This window comes from Carcharhinus amblyrhynchos, chromosome 12 (assembly GCF_965287045.1).
Source record: "Carcharhinus amblyrhynchos chromosome 12, sCarAmb.v2.hapA, whole genome shotgun sequence".
NCBI lineage: Eukaryota > Metazoa > Chordata > Chondrichthyes > Carcharhiniformes > Carcharhinidae > Carcharhinus > Carcharhinus amblyrhynchos.
Genome location: NC_137335.1, coordinates 14,817,890 through 14,836,100, shown reverse-complemented (window position 1 = coordinate 14,836,100; position 18,211 = coordinate 14,817,890). Strand labels below are relative to the sequence as shown.

Below are 18,211 nucleotides of genomic sequence, written 5' to 3'. Positions count from 1 at the left end.
GAATTCAAATTTATTTTATTGATTTCAAATTGGGGAAAAGACAGGAGAATGGGGATGAGAAAAAACAGTAAAAAGTCTGACAACACCAACGCCGGCATACCCACCACATGATGAGAAAAAAAACAGCTGTGTTTGAATGGCAAAGCAGACTTGATGGGCTGAGTGGCCTAATTGTGATCCTATGCCTTATGGTCTAAATATCACCATCTGCCATGGTGGGATTTGAACCCACATCCCTAGAACATTAGTTGAGTTTCTGCATTAAAGCTTAGCGATAATACCATTAGGCCATCACCTCCCCCTCTGGAATGAAGGTCTCGATGAGAGAGACCCCTACTTGTTATCCCTGGGTGCACAGGCCTTACTTTCAGTCTCCGGAGGATGGCAGTAACCCTGCGTTGCAGGTTGTCCCACCGCTGGTTCCCCTCGTGGACCATGTCTTTGAGCTTGCTGCCCGAGTCGGTGCGGTTTTCACGAGCCAAGCGCCGGTACTGCTTGTTGATCAGTTCGAGCTGGGTCAGGCTCTCATGAACCTGCCGCTGGAACGCCTGAGGAGGGAGGAAACGCAGAGTCACAGAGCCATCGTAGAGCAGTACAGCAGGGAAACAGGCCATTCGGCCCAACCGGTCCATGCTAACCATGTGACAATATTAAATAAAATACTCTAGCTATGACTGTAACACCACATTCGGCATTCTCCAGTTTCCTTCTCTATGAATGGTATGCTTTGTCTGTATTGCACACAAGAAACAATACTTTTCACTGTATACTAATACATGCGACAATAATAAATCAAATCAAATCAAGATGTGGTCTCACGAGTGCTCTGTAGTGGGATTATAGGGTGGGTAATAATTGCACTAGAGCATGCCGATATAATTCAGTCACCATTTCAACATTAGACCTTTCAATGACTCTATTACTTATATCGTCCCTGTTTATAACTCACACTGTAATACCAAATCCTGTCAGCTGCAGCACCCCTCCCCCTGCTGGCAGCAGAGTGTTACTACAGTGTGACAGGTTTACATAGACTCTTTCCATTATCAATGTGGATATTCTGATTTCCAATGGATTCCAACAGATAGTGCCTAATGATGCAAATATTTAAGACATTACAGATGTGAAGTTCAACTAATTCCATCTTAAGTAAATCCTTCTGAGGGGATCTCCCTAATTCCAGTTAATACTCAGCATCAGTTAATACTCAGTGCCGGAAGATTGGAAAACGGCTAATGTTACGCCGTTGTTTAAGAAGGGTGGCAGGCAAAAGGCAGGGAATTATAGGCCGGTTAGTTTAACGTCTGTCGTAGGTAAAATGTTAGAATCCGTCATCAAGGAGGAAATAGCGAGGCATCTTGAGGGGAATTGCTTGATAGAGCAGACGCAGCACGGTTTCGTTAAGGGGAAGTCGTGTCTGACAAATTTATTGGAGTTCTATGAGGATGTGTCTAGGGTGGTGGATAGAGGAGAGCCGGTGGATGTGGTCTTTCTGGATTTTCAGAAGACGTTTGACAAGGTACCTCACAAGAGGTTATTGCAGAAGGTAAGGGGGCATGGAGTTGGGGGTAGGGTGTTAGCGTGGATAGAGGATTGGTTGTCAATTAGGAGGCAGAGAGTGGGGGTTAATGGGTGCTATTCGGATTGGCGGTTGGTGACTAGTGGAGTGCCCCAGGGGTTGGCGCTGGGGCCTCAGCTATTTACCATTTATATAGATGATCTGGAGGAGGGAACCGAGTGTAGGGTGTCGAAATTTGCTGATGACACCAAGATTGGTGGAACGGCAAATTGTGCGGAGGGTGTGGAGAGTCTGCAGAAGGATCTAGATAGGCTGGGCGAATGGGCCAGGAAATGGCAAATGGAATTTAATGTTGGCAAGTGCGAGGTGGTCCACTTTGGTAGGAATAATGGTAGGAAGGACTATTACTTACGTGGCGAAAAACTGCAGCAGGCGACGGTGCAGAGGGACCTCGGGGTCCTTGTGCATGAGTCGCAAAAACCCAGCCTGCAGGTGCAGCAGGTGGTCAGGAAGGTGAATGGGATGCTGGCCTTCATCGCGAGGGGGATTGAATATAAAAGTAGGGAGGTCTTGCTGCAGCTGTATAGGGCATTGGTGAGGCCGCAGCTGGAGTACTGTGTGCAGTTTTGGGCGCTGTACTTACGCAAGGATATCTTGGCCTTGGAGGGAGTGCAGAGGAGGTTTACTAGGCTGATACCGGAGTTGAGGGGGTTGAGCTATGAGGAGAGGCTGAATAAACTAGGCTTGTACTTGTTAGAGTTTAGAAGAATGAGGGGAGATCTCATTGAGACGTATAAGATGATGAATGGGATGGATAGGATAGAGGTGGAGAGACTCTTCCCGCTCAGAAAGGACAGTCGGACTAGGGGGCACAGCCTCAAGGTAAAGGGGGGGGGGGACGGTTTGGAACGGAGTTGAGGAGGAACTTCTTCACTCAAAGGGTGGTGAATCTCTGGAATTCTCTGCCCGTTGAAGTGGTGGAGGCTGCCTCACTAAATATTTTTAAGACGCGGGTTGATGGGTTTTTGATAAGCGAGGGGATTAAGGGTTATAGGGAGAGGGCGGGAATGTGGAACTGAGCCACGACAGATCAGCCATGATCTTATTGAATGGCGGGTCAGGCTCGAAGGGCTAGATGGCCGACTCCTGCTCCTATTTCTTATGTTCTTATCGCGGCCAGGAACAGTGCACGGCTGCTCTGTACAAAACGCTGGCCAGAAGATGCGGGAAACAGTGGGCACTTTAAGCCAATGTGACTCTGAGGACACTCAGCACCAACTGCTCTGCTCTTCTTACTAAAGCACCTCAAATTTCTTCAGTTCCTCTTTGGCGACGGTGTAGAGGACCTCCGAGGAGTTAGGCACTGCCGCCGTCCGTTCAGATGTTTCAAGCCAGTCCTCAAATCGAGAGTAGTCATCCAGAAACTTCTGCCACAACCTCCAGGTCTCCTCAATCCTAAGGAAGAAAAACAAAGGCATTAGTGGAAATGAAGAGGCAGTGAAATTCTGGAGATGTTGATAGGGTGAGGTGAGGGAGGTGGCAGGGGAGAGGATGATCTTGTGAAGCATAAACACCAACAGAAACCCGATGGGCTGAATGGCCAGCTTTCACGTTGCAAATTCAATGAAAGGTGAAAAATGTGATCTCTTTTCCATTACCAGGACAATCCAATTCCACCTCTGGCATGGTGGTGGCACAGTGGTTAGCACTGCTGCCTCACAGCGCCAGGGTCCCAGGTTCGATTCCCAGCTTAGGTCGCTGTCTGTGTGGAGTTTGCACGTTCTCACCGTGTCTGTGTGGGTTTCCTCCGGGTGCTCCGGTTTCCTCCCACACTCCAAAGATGTGCGGTTGGCCATTCACCCTTAGTGTCCCAAGATGTGTAGGTGAGAGGGATTAACGGGGTAAGTACATGGGGCTATAGGGATCAGGCCTGGGTAAGATGCTTTGTCGGGAAGTTGGTGCAGATTCAATAGGCCGAATGGCTTCCTTCTGTAATGTCAGAATTCTATGAATATGCACACTCCACACAGTCAATGACCTGGGGCCAGAGTTGAATCCGGGTCCCTGGCGCTGAGGTAGCAGAGCTAACCACTGTGCCACCACTCCAGAGGTAGAACTGGATGGTCCTGCTAATGGAGAAGATATCATCATCATCATAGAATCCCTACAGTGCAGAAGGAGGTCATTCGGCCCATCGAGTCTGCACTGACCACAATCCCACCCAGGCCACATCCTTGTAAACCCACATATTTACCCTGCTAGTCCCCCTGACAAGGGGCAATTTAGCATGGTCAATCAACCAAACCCGCACATATTTGGACTGTGGGAGGAAACCCACACAGACACGGGGAGAATGTGCAAACTCCACACCTTCCAAACCGGGAATTGAACCCGGGTCCCGGATGCTGTGAGGCAGCAATGCTAACTACTGTGCCACCATAGTATTTCTCATGGTTATAGGTCTACCCTTTGGAGCGATTTATTTCCCTAAAGCAACTCTTCCCAGGGTTGTTTGCCCGCTTTTGAAATCTTCGACACTTTGCAACACCTCCCGCTGGCACGGAGCAAGGATTCTTACTTCAGCCTCCTCTCCATGGACATGGCACAGATGTTCCTCCACCTGCGATCCAGGTTGCGGGTTGCCTGCTGGATAGAGTCGCACTCCGTTTCCGTGGCGCAGGCATCGCAGTCGTGGAGCAGGACTTCACACAGGTTGAGGACCGAGGCTACGCCTGTGCTGTGCTTCTCAATGTCCCGCTGCAGCTCCTGCAAGAACAAAGTCACCCAGTTTAGTGTAACACGGAAGGACAGCAGATTTCACCTGCCAACTGTCCCAGAGGAATTATAAATGTTTCACACAGAAATCTTCAGAAATCTTAGGCTGACACTTGGCAAGTGCCTGCCAATGACCATCTCCAACAAGGGATGGCATGGTGGCACTGTGGTTAGCACTGCTGCCTCCCAGCACCATGGACCCAGGTTCAATTCCTGACCTTGGGTCACTGTCTGTGGAGTTTGCACATTCTCCCTGCGTCTGTGGGTGCTCCGGTTTCCTCCCACACTCCAAAGATGTGTGGGTTAGGTTGATTGGCCATGCTAAATTGACCCTAGTATCAGGGGGATTAGCAGCACAAATATGTGTGTTTACGGGAATATGGCCTGGGTGGGATTGTGGTCTGTGCAGGCTTGATGGGCTGAATGGCCTCCTTCTGCACTGTAGGGATTCTATGAAGACAGAATTGCCCCTTGACATTCAATGGCTTTATCATTGCTGAACACCCTACTATCTGGTCAGACCCCATTTGGAATATTGTGAGCAGCTTTGGACCCCGTACCTAAGGAAGGATGTGCTGGCCTTGGAGGGGATCCAGAGAAGGTTCACAAGAATGATCCCAGGAATGAAAGGTTTGTCATATGAGGAGCAGTTGAGGAGTCTGGGTCTATATTCGATGGAGTTTAGCAGGACGAGGGGGGATCTAATTGAAACTTACAGAATACTGAGAGGCCCGGATAGAGTGGACATGGAGGGGATATTTCCACTAGTGGGGGAGACTAGAACTCAAGGGCACAACCTCAGAGCGAAGGGACACTCCTTTAAAACTGAGATGAGGAGGAATGGCTGGAACGGTAGCACAATGGTTAGTGCTGCTGACTCACAGCGCCAGAGGCAAGGCTTCAATTCAGGTCTTGGGTCACTGTCTATGTGGAGTTTGCACATTCTCCCCATGTCTGTGTGGGTTTCCTCCAGGTGCTCCAGTTTCTTCCCACAGTCCAAAGATGTGCAGGTTGATTGGCCATGTTAAAATTGCCCCTTAGTGTCAGGGAATTAGCGGGGTAAATATTTGGAGTTACGGGAATAGAGTCTGGGTGGGATTGTGGTTGGTACATACCCGACGGGCTGAATGGCCTCTTTCTGCGCCGTTCTATGATTCTATGAATTTCTTCGGCCAGAGGGTGGTGAATATGTGGAACTCATTGCCACAAAGGGCTGTGAAGGCTGAGTCATTGAGTGCCTTTAAGACAGTGATAGATAGGTTCTTATCAATAAGGGGATCAGGGGTTACAGGGAGAAGGCAGGAGAATGGGGTGAGAATCATATCAGCCATGACTGAAGGCAGAGTAGACTTGATGGGCCGAGTGGCCTAATTCTGCTGCTATATTTTATGGTCTTATCAACATTCTGGGGGTAACCATTGACCAGAAACTGAATTGGACCAGCCATATAAATACTGCGGCTATCAGAGCAGGCTAGAATCAGCCAGACTCGAAACATTGTCTCTGTTCTCTCTCCACAGATGCTGTCAGATCTGCTGAGATTTTTCAGCAGTTTTTGTTTTTGGGTGGGCAGTAAGTGCCGGCCTTGCCAGTGACACCTACATCCCAAGGTTAAATTAAACAGAAAGTGTTCGGCAGAGCAGCGAGCGGTGCATGTCTGCCTACCTGTTGCTCCGTAAGTTTCTGTTGAATTTCATGGGAGTCGCAGGAGTCGTACACAATGGGTTTGGATAGCTCGGTTTCAATCTGGGCAAGCCAGGATCGCAAGCTGCTCATATTCTTGTCCAGCTGCTGTACGGCAACCAGTGTCTCCTTCAGCTTCTTCACTCTGCATTGGGAGAGAAGGCATCAAGATTCAGAGAAAATAAACTCCAGTCCTGGGCACAGAGTCTCAGAAACAAAGTATCTGACCTGGAAAGAGTCAAAACACACTGTATTGTAGCACACTGCACTGGGAACCACACTGTATTGTAGCACACTGCATTGGGAACTGCACTGTATTATAGCACACTGCACTGGCAATCACACTGTATTGTAGCAAACGGCACTGGGAACCACACTGTATTGTAGCACACTGCACTGGGAACCACACTGTATTGTATCTCACTGCACTGGGAACCACACTGTAACACAGTACACTGCACTGGAGACCACACTGTATTGTAGCGCACTGCACTAGGAACTACACTGTAACACAGTGCGCTGCACTGGAAACCACACTGTATTGTAGCACACTGCACTGGAAACCACACTGTATCACAGTGCACTGCACTGGGAACCACACTGTAACACAGTGCACTGCACTGGAAACCAAACTGTATTGTAGTACACTGCACTGGAAACCACACTGTATTGTAGCATATTGCACTGGAAACCACACTGTAACACAGTGCACTGCACTGGGAACCACACTGTATTGTAGCACACTGCACTGGGAACCACACTGTATTGTTGCACAGTGCAGTTGAAACTGCACTGCACTGCAGCACACTGCACTGGCAATCACACTGTATTGTAGCACACGGCACTGGGAAACACACTGTATTGTAGCACACTGCACTGGGAACCATACTGTATTGTAGCACACTTCACTGGGAACCACACTGTATTGTAGCACACTGCACTGGAAACCACACTGTATTGTAGCATACTGCACTGGAAACCACACTGTATTGTAGCATACTGCACTGGAAATCATACTGTATTGTAGCACACTGCACTGGGAACCACACTGTATTACAACACATTGCACTGGAACCACACTGTATTACAGCACATTGCACTGGGAACTGCACTGTATTACAGTACATTGCACTGGAACCACACTGTATTACAGCACATTGCACTGGGAACCACATTCCTGGAATGTCACAGAAACAAGTCCAGCTGTTCAAATCACCTAAGAGATGAAGTGAAGGAGGAAAAGAGAGATAAAGGGAGAGAGGAACAGACAGAGTAAGACGGATGGAGAGATTCTCACTCGTTACAAAAATGGCAAATTGCATTTGGCAAGGAGACCGGTGAATCCAGTTAATTTAGCGGTTAACACAAACACAGCCCTGGGGGAAACTGCACGCAAACAGAAACTCAAAGCATAACTTGGAATATTACAACTTATTTTTAAGTTGGCGGGTCAATTATTTGGCAGTGTCTAACTCTGCAAAAGGCCAGCTAGTTTAACATTTTTTCACCAATAGGAATCTCTGAGGTTGTAACGATCATGTGGAATGGATGGACTCTGACCTAGAGTTCACTCACAACAACTCCCAGCCTGACCCAGGTCAAAGAACAGGTCCACGGGGATAGAGCAGGAATGTGGGGCTAATTGAGGAACAGCTTCAAAGAGCTAGCACAGGCAAAATGGGCCAAATGGCCCCTGGTCTCGAGAGCGTTGATGATGAGGAGAGGTTGAATAAACTAGGATTGTTTTCACTGGAAAGGCGGAGGTTGAGGGGAGACCTGAAAGAGGTTTACAAAATGATGAGAGGTATAGACAGGAATGATAGTCAGAGGCTTTTTCCCAGGGTGTCAATTACAAGGGGGCACAGGTTCACGGTGAGAGGGGGAAAGTTTAAGAGAGATGTACGGGGGAAGTTTATCACCCAGAGAGTGGTGGGTGCCTGGAAAGCGCTGCCAAAGGAGGTGGTGGAAGCAAACACATTAGCAACATTTAAGAGGCATCTGGGTGAGTACATAAATAGGGAGGGAATAGAGGGATACGCACTGAGTAAGGGCAGAAGGTATTTTTTAATATAGTTACAGCATCACGATCAGCACAGGCTTGGATGGCCGAAGTGCCTGTTCCTGTGCTGTACTGTTCTTTGTCCTCTCTGATCTGGAAGGTTTATGATTCTAATTCTACCGACCTGGGGAAGGCTCATCTCAGGGGACATTTTAACCTCCTTAAACAATTCAAAATTTTACTCGTTAATTCACAGGAGAGAGAACTGCGCCATTCACATGACTCATCAGCACTGCCAAACTTGAGTGGTGGATTCGGAATGAATATGTGCCTGTTCTGATGGCCTTACGCTTTTTAACGTTGCATTGGTTACAGCTCTCACTGTTCTCGAAGAATGCCTCCTAACTGAAGAACTCCCACAACCCCAACTGTTAAAAAGCTGCCTAATGAAAGGCTCGCTTGTAGAAGTGAAATCTCCTTGTATTTCCACTCATCAATGCAAACAGCTCCATTCCCATATACAACCTCTGCCATATTGGAAACGAATGCTCTTCCAACTGAGTTTAAGGCCTTTTATTTTGCCTCCATCTCCAGATTCTTCCAAAGTCACAACGATGCTTGGAAAATTCCCAGCTATATTTACCACAAATTCTTTTAAAAATTAATTTATGGGGTCACTTGCTAGGCCAGCACTTTTAGTGGTGGAAGCAGATACGATAGTGACTTTTAAGGGGCATCATGACAAATACATGAATAGGATGGGAGTAGAGGGATATGGTCCCCAGAAGGGTAGGTGGTTTTGATTCAGTCAGGCAGCATGGTCAGTGCAGGCTTGGAAGGCCGAAGCGCCTGTGCTGTAATTTTTTTGTTCTTTGTTCTTACTGCCCACCCCTCTTTGCCCCTGGAGAAAGTGGTGGTGAGCTCCCTTCTTGCACCCACTGCACTCTCTGATGCGTAGGCACATCCACAGTGCTGTTAGGGAGGAAATTTCAGGACTTTGACCAGTGACAGTGGCGGATACATTTCCAAGTCAGAATGGTGATGTCTTAGAGGGAATCTCCAGGTAGAGTGGTGTTCCCAGGTATCTGTTGCCCTTGTCCTTCTAGACAGTGGTGGCCATTGATTTGGAAGGTGCTGCCTAAGAAACCTTGGTGAGATCCTGCAGTGCATCTTGTAGATGATACACGCAGCTGCCAATGTGCATCAGTGGTGGAAGGAGTGAATATTTGTGGAAGGGGTAACTATTAAGCGGGCTGCTTTATCCTGGAACAGTGCTGAGCTCCATGAGTGCTGTTGAAGCTGCACCCATCCAGGCAAAGTGGAGGGTGCTCCATTACACTCCAACCTTGTGTCAGCCATAGCTTCAGAGGATGGAAGTTCACTGAAGTGGTTTCTCTCAGCAACCTGACCTGCCAGGCATTTCCAGCCTTTCCTGTTTTTACACTGGTTTAGTGATAGCACCTCCATCCTCTGAGTCAGTGTGAGTGGATAGTCTCACTCCAGAGGATTTGGCATAAAAACCAGACCAACATTCGGGGATTGTGGTGGCAAAGGAAGTGCTGGTTTTTGATTAAATAAGAAATCAAAGCTCTCCCAGAAGAATGAAAAGGATTTCAAGACATTACTTGGCCGTGCTAAATTGCCCCTTAGTGCCAAAGGATGTGTAGGTTAGGTGGATTGGCCATAGTAAATGTGCGAGTTTACAGGGATAGGGTGGAAGGGAGGGCCTGGTTGGGATGCTCTTTCGGAGAATCGGTGCAGACTCGATGGGCCAAATGGCTTCTTTCGGCAACGTAGGGATTCTATGATTCTATAGTCAATATTTAACCCTTAACCAAACACAAAAATGGATTATCTGGTCGTCATCACATTGCTGTTTCATAGAATCCTACCGTACAGAAGGAAGCCATTCGGCCCATCGAATCTGCACCAATAACAATCCCACCCAGGCCCTATCCCTGTGACCCCATGTATTTACGCCCTGACGCCCATGTAATCCCCCTGACACTAAGCAGCAATTTAGAATGGCCAATCCACTTAACCTGCACATCTTTGGACTGCGGGATGAAACTGAAGCACCCGGAGGAACCCACACAGACACAGGAAGAACATACAAGCTCCACACAGACAGTGACCCGAGGCTGGGAATCCAACCTGGGTCCCTGGTGCTGTGAGGCAGCAGCACTGTTCCATCGTGCCGTTTGTAAGAATGTGACTACTGTGTACAAATGGGTTAACGTGCTTTCTTCACTGCAATAATCTGTATACTTCAAAGAGTACGAGATTGCCTGTAAATCACTTGTTTACATCCTGAGGTGCTATAGAAATGGAAGTGCTTTCTTTTCTTTATTTCCAATGTGGCCAGTACGTGTTACCTAACGCCTGTGCTGATGAAGCCTGGTGTCAGGTGTACAGACAGGTGCAGAGCTGGTTTTGCATGTTGGGGCCTGTAAATTTGATGTAAATTCTATGTGAACATGAGCAACAGAAGGCAAGATGGAGAATATTCAGAATAGAATCCAGCTTTCGTAGGTTTGGGGCGGCATGGTGGCATAGTGGTTAGCACTGCTGCCTCACAGCACTCGGGACCCAGGTTCAATCCCAGCCTCGTAGTTACTGTCTGTATGGAATTCTCCCTGAGCCTGTGCGAGTTTCCTCCAGGTGCTCCAGTTTCCTTGTGCTTCACATTTGGAAGATGTGCAGGTTAGGCGGATTGGCCATGCTAAATTGCCCCTTAGTACTGGGGTAAATGATGGGGTTACAAGGTGAGGGCCTGTGGGTGGGATTGTGGTCGGTGCAGACATGATGGGCCGAATGGCCTCCTCCAGCGCTGTAGGGATTCTATGATCAATTCAACTTCTGCAAGCTATCTAACATCTAACAAAAAGCTACCACCCAAATGGTAATGAATTCAAGATTTTTAAGTTCATCTCTCAACACACATTAACGACTGAAGCTAATAGTTCAAAAGAATGAGTGTCGAGAGCAGCAGTATTTCAAAAAGCCATAATTAATGAACAAGTTCAGTTAAGTCATGTCTTGTAACAGGGCTTTCAAGAAGGTTCAACTTTGCATACCCTTGTCTTATGTTGCACAGATTTCGACAGAAGTTACCGTAGACAGTTTCCAGGCACTAACCCCCACTCCATATGTCATGGGTGTGCCTGACAGTAGGCTCTCAAAGGGGGAGGGATGGCCTAGTGGTGTTATGGCTAGACTACTAATCCAGAAAATCAGCTAATGTTTTGGGGACCTGGGTTCGAATCCCGCCACAGCAGATTTTTTTAAAGTTTATTTATTAGTCACAAGAAGGCTCACATTAACACTGCAGTGAAGTTACTGTGAAAATCCCCTAGTCGCCACAGTCCGGGTACGCTGAGGTAGAATTTAGCATGGCCAATTCACCTAACCAGTACATCTTTGGACTGTGAAATGAAACCAGAGCACCTGGAGGAAACCCATGCAGACATGGGGAGGACGTACAAGCTCCACACAAACAGTGACCCAAGCCAGGAATCGAACCAGGGTGAAACAGCAGTGCTAATCACTCTGCCACCATACCACCCATTGTAGTGGATGGTGGAATTTGAATTCAGTAAATAAAAAATCTGGAATTAGGAATCAACTGATGGCCATGAAACCATTGTCGATTGTCAGAAAAACCCATCCGGTTCACTGATGTCCCTTTAGGGAAGGAAATCTGCCAGCCTTATCTGGTCTGACCTACATGTGACTCCAGAGCCACAGCAACGTGGTTGACCCTCAACTGCCCTCCGAGGGCAACTAGGGATGGGCAATAAATGCTGGCCCATGTCCCACGAATGAATTTAAAAAATGATCCAGTCAAGACCCAGTTTCAGCCGGAGGCTCCCAGGAGGATGGCGGACGAGCTTTAGGATTGTCCCCAAAACATCTCCGAAAGGGTCAAACCTCCCTGCGGATTCATTGGAAGACTCGTGGTCACCGACCAACATGGCTCCCTCGGCATGGCACTGGCCACGTTGACAGACTTCACCAGGAATGTGCGAAGGTGAAGTTGGGGAGTTGGGGGGGAATGCACAAACCTCCAAACAATCCATCTGTCCGACCCTTTCCGACACCACCGCCCCTTCATGTGGCAGAATCTACAGAACGTGTGTTGGACTCATCGGGGGTAATTTTCCCCTCCCCACAGCCACGGGAATCGTAGCGGGCGGGACACGAGAGGGATTTTCAGTCCTTGGTGAGTGGGGTGGGGGGAGGGGGAGCGCAGCCAGAAAATCCACCGTACTCTCCCTGAGAACCCACCGAGCCAGAGTGGAACCAAGTCATCCTTCATCCCACAGACTGCACAGGCACAGGCCATTCAGCCCAACTGGTTTAGGCTGGCATTCATGCTCCAATCAAGTCTCTATATAAGGTGGCAGGGTGGCACAATGGTTAGCATTGCTGCCTCACAGAGCCAGGAACCCAGGTTCAATTCCAGCCTCGGGTGCTATCTGTGTGGAGTCTGCACATTCTCCCCGTGTCTGCGTGTGTTTCCTTCGGGTGCTCTGGTTTCCTCTCTTACTCCAAAGATGTGTGGGTTAAGTGGATTGGCCATGCTACGTTGCCCCTTGTTGTCCAAAGATGTGTGGGTTAGGAGGATTGGCCATGCTAAATTGTCCCATGGGGTCCAAAGATGTGCAACTTAGATGGATTGGCCACTGATGGTAGGGGGTTTCACAATCTCATCACTCTGTGGGTGTAGAAACTTCTTCTGTCGTTCCTCAAGGACTTACAAGAGACTCTTTTATATTTATGACCCTTGGAAAGTAAAGGGTCCTGCATTTGCTGGACACTTTGTTTGATTTTAAATCGGTAAGCCTACAAGAATGAGGATAAAAGCCTCAAGGGAAATTGCAACAAAGCGAGCGTAAGGGAATGAATGAATAGCACAGTGTATGCACTAAGCAACATCTGCTTCAGATCGTCAAGCAGAACACTGACGGCACTTGGGAACATAGTGGCAGAATGTCAGGGCTAAGGCGGTTAAGTTTCAACTAATCTAGCATTCCAAAGCTGCCAGACTTGTCTTTTAATCAAGTCCTTGTGAGATTCTATATCCCTCACACTCCTGTTGCTCTACCAACTGTTTCATTTTCAGTCTCCAAAGATGTGCAGGTTAGGTGGATTGGCCAGGCTGAATTGCCCCTTAGTGTCCAAAGACGCGCAGGTTAGATTGATTTGGCCAAGCTAAATTGCCCCTTAGTGCCCAGAGGGTTAGCAGGGCAAATGCTTGGGGTTATGGGAAATGGGGCTTGGTTGGGATTGTTGTTGGTGCAGGCTCAATTGGCCAAATGGCCTCCTTCTGCACTGCAGGCGTTCTATTCTATTGCTTTGAATGTAGCTGCCTGGGTGAAAACACCTTTAGAACTCGGAGCATTTAATTGTGCGTGTATTCAAGCTCATCTTAAAATGAATGAAGGGTCATTTTCTGTTCCCCCAAAAATTTTTGCATCGAAATCTGAAGAGTTTGCGGATGAAGTGTTGTTTTGTGAACGAAACTTCCTGGCCGGAATTCTCCAGCTCTTCACGCCCCACCGCTGCTGCCAATGAGGACAGGGAATTTGGCGCTCAGCCAACTCTTCATTTACTGCAGCGGGACTGGAAAACCCCAGCCACGGGCGAGGTCAGTGAATTCCAGCCCCTTGCTACTAATATGCAAATTTTCCTCCAATGTATGACAAGGAATGGATACCCAATGAAATACGAAGCGGCGCAAGTTGTTGGAGGATGCGTGATGTTTCTTTGCGAAAATAGACTCTCGTCACTGGCCTCCCCCAGTGCTTTCCACAAAATTGCCACATTTTCACATTATTTGTCCACTAAACTTGCCACTGAAAGTTAAGCCCGCTAATTAATAAGAACATAAGAAATAGGAGCAGGAGTAGGCCATCTAGCCCTTCGAGCCTGCCCCGCCATTCAATAAGATCATGGCTGATCTGAAGTGGCTCAGTTCCACTTTCTCTCTTTCTCCCCATAACCCTTAATTCCCTTGCCTACCAAAAACCTATCTACCTGTGACTTAAATACATTGAGCGAGGTAGCCTCCACCACTTCAACGGGCAGAGAATTCCAGAGATTCACCACCCTTTGAGTGAAGAAGTTCCTCCTCAAATCCGTTCTAAACGTTCTAAGTAACCATCTAACGAGATGATAATAACTAATGAATAACAATCAACATCTTATTGTTCAAAGCGAACAATAAAAAGGGTGAAGTCACATTCCTTCAGGTTGTGAATTGTTGTTGGAGACTTTAAACAATGACGATTTTCACAGAATCCCTACAGTGCAGAAGGAGGCCATTTGGCCCATCGAGTCTGCAGCGACCACAATCCCACCCAGAACCTATTCCCATAAACTCATGTATTTACCCTACTAATCTCCCTGGCATTGAGGCTCAATTTATCATGGCCAATTAACTTAACCTGCACATCTTTGGAGTGTGGGAGGAAACCCATGCAGACACAGGGAGAACATGCAGACTTTGCACAGACAGTGACCCAAGCTGGGAAATGAACCCAGGTCCCTGGTACCGTGACGCAGCAGTGCTAGCTATTGTGCCACTGTCCCACTCAAATTTTGACAACATTTTTCTTGCTTTCCTTTCCTTCCCCTCTCAATCTAATCTCCCCTTCTCTCTCCTTATTGCTTTTGTTGTACAAGAATGAACAATACATTCACCCATTCTAATTCCTCCTCCTTCTCAGCATTTCCTCTGTCTACTTCTCAATTCATAAATTCTCATTGGTTGTGCAAATGGATTCTTTGCCCTGAAATTCATGTCCCAAATCCCCCTGTTGCCCTCATCGGCAGCTCACACTGTCAACAATTTACAGAGCAAGGCATGGGCGGCACGATGGCATAGTGGTTAGCACCGCTGCCTCACAGCACCAGAGACCTGCGTTCGATTCCTGGCTTGGGTCACTGTTTGTGTGGAGTTTGCATGTTCTCTCCTGTGTCTGTGTGGGTTTCCCCCGGGTGGTCTGGTTTCCTCTCACACTCCAGGGATGTGTGGGTTAGGTGGATTGGCCATGCTAAATTGCCCTTAATAGCAAGAGGACTAGCAGGATAAACATGTGGCGTTATGGGGATAGGGTGTGGATGGGATTGTTGTCAGTGCAGGCTGAATGGCCTTTTCCCGCACTGTAGGATGGTGAACTGGTGTGACAAAAATACAATGTCAACAAAATAAAGGAGATAGTGATCGACTTCAGGGAGCATAGTGGGGTACATGTCCCTGTCTACATCAATAGAAATGGTCGAGAGCTTTGAGTTTTCAGGTGTCCAGATCACCAACAACCTGTCCTGGTCCCCCCCATGCCAACACTATAGTTAAGAAGGCTCACTAACACCTCTACTTTCTGAGAAGACTAAAGAAATTTGACATGTCAGTTACAACTCCCACCAACATTTACAGATGCACCAGAGAAAGCATTCTTTCTGGTTGTATCACAGTTTGGTATGGCTCCTGCTCTGTCCAAGACCTCAAGAAACTACAAAGGGCTGTGAACGAAACCCAGTCCATCAGGCAAACCAGCCTCCCATCCACTGATTCCATCTACACATCCCACTGCCTTGGAAAAGCAGCCAGCATAATTAAGGACCCCACGCATCCCGGACATTCTCTCTTCCATCAGCTTCCGTTGGGAAAAAGATACAAAAATCTGAGGTCACGTACCAACCGACTCAAGAACAGCTTCTTCCCTGCTGCTGTCAGACTTTTGAATGGACCTACCTCGCATTAAGCTGATCTTTCTCTACACCCTAGCTATGACTGTAACACTACATTCTGCACCCTCTCCTTTCCTTTTCCATGAACGGTATGCTTTGTCTGTATAGGGTGCAAGAAACAATACTTTTCATTGTATACTAACGCATGTGACTATAATAAATCAAATGAAATGAAATGATTTCTGAGATGGAGAGCGTGGGTTAAAGTCTAACCAAGCTTGCCAGAGAAAAAAAATCTGGGCCTTTATTTCACTCAAGCTAGCCCGAAGGTTAAACTGTTAATCCCAACTTTAACCTGGGTAATTGCAGTGAAAGTTGCCATTCAGATGGTATCAGTAAAGAGCCGCTGGAGGTGTGTCCTGAGCGGAGGGTTGCTCTGTCCTGCGATCAGGGATTAGCCCACATTCCATCTCCCTCCACCTCGCAAAGTATTTCCTCCAGGAATGAAGTTTTAAAGTTTATTTATCCATGTCACAAGCCGGCTTACATTAACACTGCAATGAAGTTACTGTGAAAATCCCCTGGGGGCCACACTGTTCGGGTACACTGAGGGAGAACTTAGCATAGCCAATGCACCCTAATCTGCACGTCTTTCGGACTGTGGGAGGAAACCCGCGCAGACACAGTGCAGACTCCGCACAGACGGTGACCCGAGGTTGGAAGTCCCTGGCGCTGTGAGGCAGCCCTGCTAACCACTGTGCCATCCAAGTGACAGTAACTCAGTGTGCAGACAGCTGGCTCGCTGGGGTTTACTGGGGAACCGGATGCTGCTATTGTCAGAGTGGGGAAGCGTGGCAAGGATGTGCCATCAGAATTTACAAGGACAAGGTGAAGGGACAGCGGCAAATTAACACTACCCTGGTGGCTGGAAGGCAGGAAGCCAGAGTCAAAAGGCAGGAGTGGGGTGGGGAGGGGGAGGCGTTCTCTACCCAAGCATGCAGGAGCAGAAAGCGACTGAAAAGAATTGACCTGCCTGTTAACATCACAGTGACACTCGGGGAGCTCAGGGTCTGCATCACAGCATTCGGCCATTGCTCCTACCAAGGCGACCGCAGCAACAAGGAGACAGGAGACCACCCCCCCCCTCAATAAAATCCCCGAAGATCGCGAGTGCAGGGCACACAGACCCTGACACAGCAGCTCAACAAATCATCTGCCAATCGTCACTCTCAGCAGACGTTATTAAGAGCTGGCCCTGACAACTGGCACAATGGGAGCAGCAAGTGTTCAGGTTTCTAAATAAAAACTTACACTCATCGGCATGTGTTGCTCGCGCCTCACATTCCTGGGGCACCCGGCCAGCCGAGGGGACGGGACACTCAATCTCAGCACGGGCGCAGCCAGTTCCCCAGCTCCCCACACCCCGGGCTGAAGGGAGCAGAGCTGCTTCAATGGGGGAGACTTTCTCTGAGGCCTTGCTGCAAGCAGACTCAGACAAACAGCTCTGAAAGTATTCCTAAACGATGACGTCTCTCCACTGGGATGTGTGGAAGCCAGCAAGCTCGAAGCAAGCAGCTGTCTCTCTCTCTCTCTCCCCCCCTACCCCACTGAAGCACTTTCCTCCTCACACAGGCTCGTGATAAAGCACAGTCTCTCCCAGTCTTCACTGCACTCTCACTATCACCTCTGTCCAACAAGTCACTTATTTCTGCCACTACGTTTTAGCCGGAGACTCCATGAACTGTACAACTCTCAACTTTTGTGTGTGTGTGTGTGTGTGTGTGTGTGTGTGTGTCTGTGTGTGTGAGTGAGTGTGAGAGAGTATGAATGAGAGTGTGCATGTGTACGAGAGTGCCTGTGCACGTGTGTGTTAAGTGTGCGTGTGGGCATGCGTGTGAGTGTGCATGTTGAGTATACATCTGTGTGCGCATGCGTGAGAGAATGTGTGTGTGTGTATGGGTGCGCATGCATGTGTGCATGCATGCTTGTGCATGTGTGTTAGTATGTCTGTTTGCGCGAGTATGCGAGTAAGTGCGTATGCATGTGTAAATGTGTGTGTGAGAGTGTGTGTGTGTGAGTTTGTGTGTGAGATTGTGTGCACGTATGTGAGCGTGTGAGTGTGAGTTTGTGTGTGAGTGTGTGTGTGAGCATGTTAGTGTGTGTGTGAGTGTGTGCGTGAGTGTGAGTGTGAGGGGCAACATGGTAGCACAGTGGTTAGCACTGTGGCTTCACAGCTCCAGGCACCGTGGGTTCAATTCCCAAATTAGGTCACTGTCTGTGTGGAGTTGGCACATTCTCCTCATGTCTGCGTGGGTTTCCTCCGGGTGCTCTGGTTTCCTCCTACAGTGTAAAGATGTGTGGGTTAGGTTGATTGGCCATGCTAAAATTGTCCCTTAGTGTCCTGAGATGTGGAGGTTAGAGGGATTAGTGAGTAAATATGTAGGGATATGAGGGTAGGGCATGGGCGGGATTGTGATTGGTGCAGACTCGATGGGCCAAATGGCCTCTTTCTGCACTGTAGGATTTCTATGATTAAGTTT

At 48.2% G+C, this 18,211-nt stretch overlaps 1 protein-coding gene across 8 annotated transcripts in view; it reads right to left on the bottom strand.

The window, feature by feature from the left end:
• syne1b (spectrin repeat containing, nuclear envelope 1b) overlaps positions 1 to 18,211 on the bottom strand; it is a 415,064-nt gene that overhangs the window by 50,075 nt on the left and 346,778 nt on the right. For 7 of the 8 annotated variants that reach the window (XM_080200097.1, XM_080200090.1, XM_080200089.1 and 4 more), the window contains 4 exons: positions 5,960 to 6,122; positions 4,098 to 4,285; positions 2,824 to 2,974; positions 366 to 548 (listed from right to left, as the gene is read on the bottom strand). In XM_080200097.1, coding sequence (XP_080056223.1) covers positions 366 to 548; positions 2,824 to 2,974; positions 4,098 to 4,285; positions 5,960 to 6,122 — 685 coding nt within the window. Of the gene's footprint in view, positions 1 to 365; positions 549 to 2,823; positions 2,975 to 4,097; positions 4,286 to 5,959; positions 6,123 to 16,704; positions 16,844 to 18,211 lie in introns of those variants that run through there. The other variant, XM_080200096.1, reaches the window with a different exon arrangement.